General features: G+C 54.2%; 2 protein-coding genes and 1 long non-coding RNA gene across 4 annotated transcripts in view; 2 read left to right on the top strand and 1 right to left on the bottom strand.

The window, feature by feature from the left end:
• The window catches only part of GAPDHS (glyceraldehyde-3-phosphate dehydrogenase, spermatogenic), a 9,737-nt gene extending 4,763 nt beyond the window's left edge, over positions 1–4,974 (top strand). Inside the window, exons 5-11 of the mRNA XM_039850064.1 lie at positions 1,959–2,049; positions 2,152–2,270; positions 2,654–2,735; positions 3,045–3,196; positions 3,359–3,521; positions 4,581–4,678; positions 4,765–4,974. Coding sequence (XP_039705998.1) covers positions 1,959–2,049; positions 2,152–2,270; positions 2,654–2,735; positions 3,045–3,196; positions 3,359–3,521; positions 4,581–4,678; positions 4,765–4,837 — 778 coding nt within the window. The 3' untranslated portion in view covers positions 4,838–4,974. The remainder of the gene's footprint in view (positions 1–1,958; positions 2,050–2,151; positions 2,271–2,653; positions 2,736–3,044; positions 3,197–3,358; positions 3,522–4,580; positions 4,679–4,764) is intronic.
• On the bottom strand, positions 1,292–5,114 carry LOC120592422 (uncharacterized). Of its 2 annotated transcripts, XR_005650115.1 has the most exons (3): positions 4,972–5,114; positions 2,622–4,675; positions 1,292–2,028 (listed from the first exon to the last, which is right to left on the bottom strand). It is a non-coding gene; the product is annotated as an uncharacterized LOC120592422 (long non-coding RNA). The 2 variants fall into 2 exon arrangements; XR_005650114.1 differs by having other exon boundaries at positions 1,292–4,675.
• Positions 5,115–5,159: 45 nt separating this feature from the next.
• On the top strand, positions 5,160–6,960 carry TMEM147 (transmembrane protein 147). Its single transcript, XM_039850063.1, has 7 exons — positions 5,160–5,359; positions 5,428–5,497; positions 5,964–6,023; positions 6,107–6,243; positions 6,381–6,465; positions 6,557–6,678; positions 6,761–6,960. The coding sequence occupies exons 1-7, from the start codon at positions 5,283–5,285 to the stop codon at positions 6,882–6,884; spliced, it is 675 nt and encodes a 224-aa protein (XP_039705997.1). The 5' UTR covers positions 5,160–5,282; the 3' UTR covers positions 6,885–6,960.
• Positions 6,961–8,209: the final 1,249 nt, after the last annotated feature.

Here is an 8,209-nt window from a genome sequence, read left to right as displayed (position 1 = left end):
CTCCGTCACTGCACTGTTGGCATTCACCGGGCACTCGGCACAAGTTATCTTGCTTTGTGTGTACTTTACTCCGCTCCATCCTTCCTAGTCAGGTGACCTTGGGCAAGGGACTGAACTTCCTTGAGCCTATTTCCTAATGTAGCTGATAGGGATGACGACCATATCCATCACAGCCATAGTGGGGAGCATAGCTGAAGTTAACAGGTCTGTGGGGAGCACTGGGAATAGCATTTTCCCACAAGGCGACAGCCTCCTTGCAAGAAGGGCCCTGTCAGTTGCGTCACCGCTGCTGCTTTGGTACCTGTAGGCGCAGGCCTTGGCTCTGGGTAGACTCAGCAGTTCCTTGAAGAATGAATGGAAACCTCAAAACAGGCCCCTGGACAGGAAGGCAAACCCATAATGGACTAGGGCCTCCTGGGCTGCCAACTCTTTGCCCCATGCCAACTCAGCAATTATTGCAAAGGAATTTATTGAAGAGCCCAACTTGGAAGGCAGGAAATGGGAGGCCTCAGAGAAGAACTAGTAGGCCAGATGATAAGGTGACCTGACAGAGCAGATGACCAGGGAGAGAGAAGAACCGTGTGTGTGGCCCAGGGAGAAGAGAGGAAGCAAGTCATTCATTTATTCATTTGTACATTCATTCATTTATTCTTTCATTCATTCACTCTGGCAATGCAGCCAGTACAGATCCTAGGGCCAGCCTGCCTGCGCTCTTGGCCAGCTCTGCCTCCTACCCCTTCACTTCTGCTCTGGCTTCTCTGAAGAATGCCAATAATAACAGTACTTACTCCTCAGGTTGTGAGAGTTAAATGAGTTCAGTACAGGTAAAGCATTTCGAATATGGACATATGGCAGGTGTTCAGTAAACACGCAGGATGGCTAATAAAAAATATTCCTACAAACACCGACTGAACCCCTCTGGGGTGATCAGGATTAATGACAAAGAAAACAGACCCAGCCCTGCTGCAAGGAGTGGTCTAGAACAGGGGTCCCCCGGCCGCAGACCGGCACCGGTCCATGGCCTGTTGGAACTGGGCCACACAACAAGTGAGCAGCGGGCCAGTGAACAAAGCTTCATCTATATTTGCAGTCGCGCCCCAGCGCTAGCATCACCACCTCAGCTCCACCTCATATGATCAGGCATGAGATTCTCAAAGGAGCACTGGTCCCTGGTGCCAAAGAGGTTGGGGACCACTGGTCTAGAAGAGACGTATACTAACAAATAATCACAAAAGCAAATATTGCAGCTGTGATAAACCCAGTGAAGGAAAAGACTGGTATACAAGCCAAGTAGAAAACAGCAATAGATGTTTAATATGTTTCAAGTGCAAACATTTGATAAAATATCAATTAAAAATGTAAATTTATAAAACAAGAAACAGAAAAGCTCCTTACTTTTCTGATGTAAACCCCTAGCCCTCGCTGACCCCAGGGCAGTCTCAGGCTTTGATTACATCCCCACCACGCCCATTGCTCTCAGGATGTAGTACCTGTCTTCAGGGACTTGCCTGGCAGTCGGCTCCCGGTAGCAGGAACTGAGTGGCAAATATAAGAGGGGCAAGGAGGGCTGTCGTGAGGTTGCCAGAGCAAGGGACCTGAAGCCTCGCCCTCCCACGGTCCACATTCCAGGCAGCATAGGTAGAAAGGGCCTAATCTGGTTGGGAGTAGTCAGGGACGGTCCCCTGGGGGCAGGTGAGGCCTGAGTCGGGGAGGCGGCAGCTTGTACATACCCAGGTGGTGCAGTCAAGAAAAGTGGCCTGCAAAGGGATTTGGGGTGAGGCAAGACCAGCAGGGTCGAATCCATCTGGGACAGCTAGGTATGTGTGGGGTGGGGAGAACAGATGGTCACAGGCCAGGTGGGAAGGTGTCTGATCAGCCCTTTGAGCAGTAAAGGCCATGGACTATGAAGGCGAGGCCATGCAGGGAGAATGACGCACAGCACTGCCACCCCTCCACAGCAAGCAGCCCAGAGATATCCCCTGGAAGTCTGTCGGGAGCCCCTTTGTGGTGGAGTCCACAGGCGTGTTCCTGTCATTAGAGGAAACTTCCGTAAGTGGGAGAGGTGTCCAGGGCTGGCTGGGGGCGGGGTGGTGGTGGCACTCAAAGCACCTCATGAATTCACGACACCAGTGCTCCTTCCTCCTTCCCCAGAACCACATCAAGGCAGGTGCCCTTCGTGTGGTCATCTGCGCTCCCTCACCAGATGCACCCACATTTGTCATGGGGGTGAACGAAAAGGACTATAACCCTGACTCCATGAAGATTGTCAGGTAATGGGCAGCAACATCCTGAAGTATGTAAGTCATGCCCAGAGGACATGCCAGCCTGTGATGGGGAGGGATCAGACTCACCCGCCCCACCCCCACTCCCACCAGCCTCCCTGATGCTTCTTTCACATCAGTCTGCTTCTCCTTCCCAAAGTCTTAACAGTCATGTTAATATCACCCTAAAACTGTTAGACACGTATGACTTCTGGACAACATGCTTGGGGGAGCTTCCCCCAGCTGCACCTCCGGTGCCTCCTTCAGTCTGAATGCAGCCCCAGTGATCCCTCTCATCCCCATACTGACTTTTCACAAAACACCCCCAAAGTGAGGTGGAGGGGTGGCTCCGCAACTCACCTTACAGTGCCCTTGCACACGGACTGTTTCAGCAATGCATCCTGCACCACCAACTGCCTGGCCCCCCTCGCCAAGGTCATCCATGAGCGATTCGGGATCGTGGAAGGACTGATGGTGAGTTGGGAAGAGGGCTGGGCCAGGATGGATGGCAGGGAAACTCTACCCCTTCCTCCCAGGACATGCTTAGTGTGTGGAGTTAACAGAAAGAGACTGCTTTCGGGAGAAGAGGCCCACCGGTGATGAAGTCTTTTAAAATACTGTGCAACATTCAGGAAAGGCTGGACCCTAGCCTGCAGGTGCCCTCCTGTGGTCTGTGGTGGTGGCCCTGCCAACCTCCACACCTAGCTCACCACCACAGACCTGGGAAAAAGAGGCATGGGAGCTTAGGAGCAGGAAGGCTCTTAAGCCCCCTTCTTCTCCAAGACCACAGTGCATTCCTACACTGCCACCCAGAAGACAGTGGATGGGCCATCGAACAAGGCCTGGAGAGATGGACGGGGAGCCCACCAGAACATCATCCCAGCCTCCACAGGGGCTGCCAAGGCTGTGGGCAAAGTCATCCCAGCACTCAAAGGGTATGAGGGCAGGAAACTGCAACCAAGGTAGAGGGCACACCTCAGGTGGACTGGACTGGTCCCCAATCCTTGAGGCATCTATTGAGGGAAAAGTAAAGGTGAAGGGAGATGAACGGAGAAGTCATTGAGTTCTGACACCTGCCCCAATGTGGGATTCTCCAGGAAGCTGACAGGAACGGCATTCCGGGTGCCAACCCCCGATGTGTCTGTCGTGGACCTGACTTGTCGCCTGGCCCAGCCTACTCCATACTCGGCCATCAAGGACGCTATAAAAGCAGAAGCCAAGGGGCGCATGGCTGGTATCCTTGCCTACACTGAGGATGAGGTAGGGGCTCAGGAGAGGGGACCCTGGGAGGAGCCCTCTGGGGAGGGAGCATGACTTTCCAGTTATCAAGGAGCTGTTTGCAATGTATCAAGATAGGAACTGCAGGGCTGGGAAGGTCAGCTCTCCCTGCCTCAGAATCTTCACACCTGCTGCTCCTTTGGTGTGGAAAGCTTTCCCCCCAGGTGGCCATATAGTCTGTCCTTACCTCCTCCAAGTCTCTATTTCAGCCTTCCTCCTCAGCAAGATATTCTTTTTGTGGCCCTTTTTCCCACCTGAGATTTCATTTCATAGTCACTGTTGGTCCTGCTAATATGTGTCCTCCAAGAAAGCAAGGATTTGGGGACTATCTTTTCACTTCTATAGCTTCAGCTGTCCTCTCAGGGCCTGTCACACAGCAGGTGCTCACTACATGCTTAGTGAACAAGACAACATATCCCATTTTTCAACACTTGCTCAGGGCAGGCCACGCCAGATGCCTTCCCTGTGAGGAGTGGATGTCCCTTTGCTCCCAGTAGTACCATCTCCGGTGCTGCCTCCCTGCTTTAGCTCCTGCAGGTCCACCCTCACACAGCTGCCAGGACTTCTTGTTTTAATAAAATCAGATCACATCACCCCCACTGCTGATAACCTTCCCCACTGCTGACGGCCTTCCATCACACGGAGGCCAAAACAGTCAGGGCCTCTGCGCTATAACTCCTTCCACCTCAGATACTGTTGAGGACCTAAGCTGGCCAGACCCTCCTAGTCATTCAGACCCAGCATCGCCACCTCTCCTCATGGGCCTCTGTGCCAGCCATTCCAAGTGCTTGCATTATTCCCAGAAAATAATATTTATCGGTGCGGCACCTGAGTGTTTGCGGTCTGTGTCCTTTGGCCAGTTTCCCACAAGCAAAGCCTCCATGTGCCTTCCTCATACCCAGTCCCCAGAGCTTGGGCACAGTAGGGGTCCATCAAATACTGTCGATGAATGGATAGTCAATAAGCCTAAGAATCAGAGTCAGAGCTGCTGGAGGTCCTTGCTCTGCGACCCACACCTATCTTCGAAATTCTGACACCCAGGTTGTCTCCACGGATTTCATCAGCAATACTCACTCGTCCATCTTCGATGCTAAAGCCGGCATCGCGCTCAACGACAATTTCGTGAAGCTCATTTCCTGGTAAGGGAGAAGGGATCAGACATCGGGGTGGAGAATACCGGCTGTGAACAGGAGAGATTCCGACTCCCTCTCCTCCTCTTCCCCAGGTACGACAACGAATACGGCTACAGTCACCGGGTGGTGGACCTTCTCAGCTACATGTTCAGCCGAGATAACTGAAGCAGGACAGCCCCTACTCTGCTTCCCTGTTCTCCCCGGGCCGGAACCTCTACTTCTCATTCCCGCCCTCGGCTCCCAAAAGGTGCCCCCTGCGCCGCTGGGCCACCAGCGAAATAAAAAGCCAGAGTGCTCACTGCTGCTCCCAGTATCTCTGCGCCGGTCACGGCGGGGTCAGTCCGCTTTCTAGGCCCGCCCAGGTTTCTCTGGTAGCCCGCGCCCAGGGCCGAGCGTCGCGGCTCCGCGGTGACTCCCGGGGGAGTACCGGCCGGCGCAGGTTCCGGTGGCCGCACGGCGCGCCGCGGCGCAGCCCGTGACGTCAGCGCGCCGGCGACTCGTACTCCTCTCCCAGAAGGACGCGCGGGCCGCGGCAGAGGCAGGGGCGCCAGGCCTGGGCGCCAGGCGGGCCAAGTGGAGACTCGTGCTCTGGCGGCCCGGGACTGGCGCCATGACCTTGTTTCATTTCGGGAATTGCTTCGCCCTGGCCTACTTCCCCTACTTCATCACCTACAAGTGCAGCGGCCTGTGAGTGCGGGGCGGCCGCGGGGCGGGGGGTGCGGGCCGGGGCGAGCCCTCACCTCCCGCTCCTGCAGGTCCGAATACAACGCCTTCTGGAAATGCGTCCAGGCTGGGGTCACCTACCTCTTCGTGCAGCTGTGTAAGGTGAGGGCGCCCGGAGCCGTGGGTCTGGCCCCCAGGCTCGCCAGACCCAGGGCTCCGCCCCGCCCAGATCCCCCGGTGTGGGACCGTCCTCAGCACCCTGCGTAGGGATGCTCCGGAATACCCCTAGAACACAGACTTTGGACCTGAGGAGAGGTCTCCAGGCAACTTTTAGTGAAATAGAGAAACTCATCTGTATCGTTCAGAGGAGTTTTGTATGATTAAGAGCCGCTAACCCCATACGGTGCATCTCCAGGCCTGACCCTGATACCCTGTGATTACCATAGAAAAACCTATGGCTCCATCTGTCTCCCCTGGTCCTGCAATATTGCCTCCATCTGATGGTCCCTCTCCACATGGGCCCCCAGAACCCCAATGTCCAACCCTCCATGTACACACTAACTTCCCACAAAACCTACATAGTTTATCCCCCTCACCTTGAGGCGACCTCTCTGTTTTCTGTTCTCAGATGTTGTTCCTGGCCACTTTCTTTCCTACCTGGGAAGGCGGCATCTATGACTTCATTGGGGTGAGTGGGGCAAGGGAGGGGAGGGAATGCAGGAGTGGGGGCCCTGGCTCCTGTGCTTACTGAAGCCTCACCCTGACCCACAGGAGTTCATGAAGGCCAGCGTGGATGTGGCGGACCTGATAGGCCTAAACCTTGTCATGTCCCGGAATGCCGGCAAAGGGGAGTACAAGATCATGGTTGCTGCCCTGGGCTGGGCCACAGCCGAGCTCATTATGTCCCGGTGTGTGCAGCAGCCTGGAACCCAGATTCCTGAGAAAGGACACCTGGGTTTCAGGGAGGTTCTGGAGGGTGGGGGCTCAGATTCTGGGTGCCGAGGGTTTCTGAGTACTGGAGAATACCTCCCTTTGCCTTGTTCAGTTGCATCCCCCTCTGGGTTGGAGCCCGAGGCATTGAGTTTGACTGGAAATACATCCAGATGAGCATTGACTCCAACATCAGTCTGGTACGCAAGTCCTGCTCTCCCATACACGTCTTTTTTGCTGGTGGCGGTACTTCTCCCTAAGGCCTGGCCCTGACTTCCTGCCTCCCTTCAGGTTCATTACATCGTCGCATCTGCCCAGGTGTGGATGATAACACGCTACGACCTGTACCACACTTTCCGGCCAGCGGTTCTCCTGCTGATGTTCCTTAGCGTTTATAAGGCCTTTGTCATGGAGTGAGCTGGGCAGGGTTGAAGGTTGGGTCAAATGGGGGTGGGTTATCTGTTCTCCTTCCCTCATTGTGATGTTTCCCCACAGGACCTTCGTCTACCTTTGTTCTCTGGGCAGCTGGACAGCACTCCTGGCCCGAGCAGTGGTGACAGGGCTGCTGGCCCTCAGCACCCTGGCCTTGTATGTCGCCGTTGTCAACGTGCACTCCTAGGCTTGGTGTTTCAGATATTGACATACCTTTTCCTTGTCTCTAGGTTTAAGTGAAGTAAACAATATTTGGAAAGTTATTTTGGCCTCCATCTCTCTCTGGAACTGTCTACCAGTACCATACTCATCTGCGTCCCAGAGGCCCTTGTTCTGCCTTTGGAGCCAAGTAACTAACTGGCCCTGATTTGTCCTGTATTCCTGGAGCAGATCCTCGGCCCCTAGTTTTCCTAGAGTAGACTGAGGGCTTGAAATGAATAATCTTTGAGCAGTGGCAGAGACCAGAGCCCTCAGGGAACAGGTGACAGAAAGGAGTTAGAATCCAAGAGGGGGTTCTTGGGGACTTTTCACAGCCTTAACCTGGCTGTCTCCCCCACAGGCCATTCCCTGGCTGGTCACCTCCTAGAAGCCTGGCCTAATCTTCTCCTTCGATTCACCATTTATATGGCAGCCAAGGGGATCTATTTGAAACCCCAGTCTTACTTGTTCACCCTCCCTGCTTATAACCATCTAGGTCTCCCCATTGCACACTGAACAGTCCAACCACTGGACCTTTGGGAGCAGACTTTTGTGATTCTGAGCTTCTTAGTGCTTTGACTCAGTTCTGTGGCTCTCAGATCAAGGCCTGGCCTGAGCCTTCTCAGGGTGGAGTTCAGAGACAGCTGCAGCCAAATAGAGCATATGAGCCCCCCAGTTTGGATGTTTTCCTGGTTGCCACCCTCCCCACCCTAGCCCTTCCTTGGCCCCTCCCCCTCCCTGAGAGGGCTGTCAGAAGCAGGGCTTTGAATGTCGTGCTTGATGCAAATCCTGCCCACTCAGGAAAGTGATCCCCAGCCCTAGTGTTCCCAGTAGGATCGCCCAGAGCATGGGCTAGGACAGTGCCCCTCTTCCTCTGCCAGACTATCATGATCTTGCCGTAATGTTATTTAACCCTGGGCCTAGAAAGCACCAAGCACAGCTCTGTTCAGCTCTGCTATGACAGTCTTCATGTTTTCAGAGAAAGTATTTACTTGGCACAACCACCATCTAGCCCCATCCTCTCCTTGTCCCTAGTGAAGATAGAGTTCACAGGTGTCTTAGGGGAGGAGTGGAGAAGGAATGAATGATTCAAAAGAGAGTAGACTAGGTACTCCCTCAGCCCAGTTGGGTGGCTGTGTAATGGTTTTTCACCTACACCTCCATCCTGTGTACCACGTAGCCCTTGATACATATTGGCATAAATGAAGTTTACAGAAATTATTTGACAACTATTCGTTGGGCAGGGACTCCGATCCAGGGCCCCTGCTAGTGGCCAACTGTCTGAACAGATCCCAGCTTTCATGGGGCTCAGAC

The sequence above is a fragment of the Pteropus medius genome, unplaced genomic scaffold (genome assembly GCF_902729225.1).
Source record: "Pteropus medius unplaced genomic scaffold, Ma_sr-lr_union100, whole genome shotgun sequence".
Lineage (NCBI taxonomy): Eukaryota > Metazoa > Chordata > Mammalia > Chiroptera > Pteropodidae > Pteropus > Pteropus medius.
Note: the sequence above shows the minus strand (reverse complement) of the source record. Positions and strands in the feature narration are given on the sequence as shown.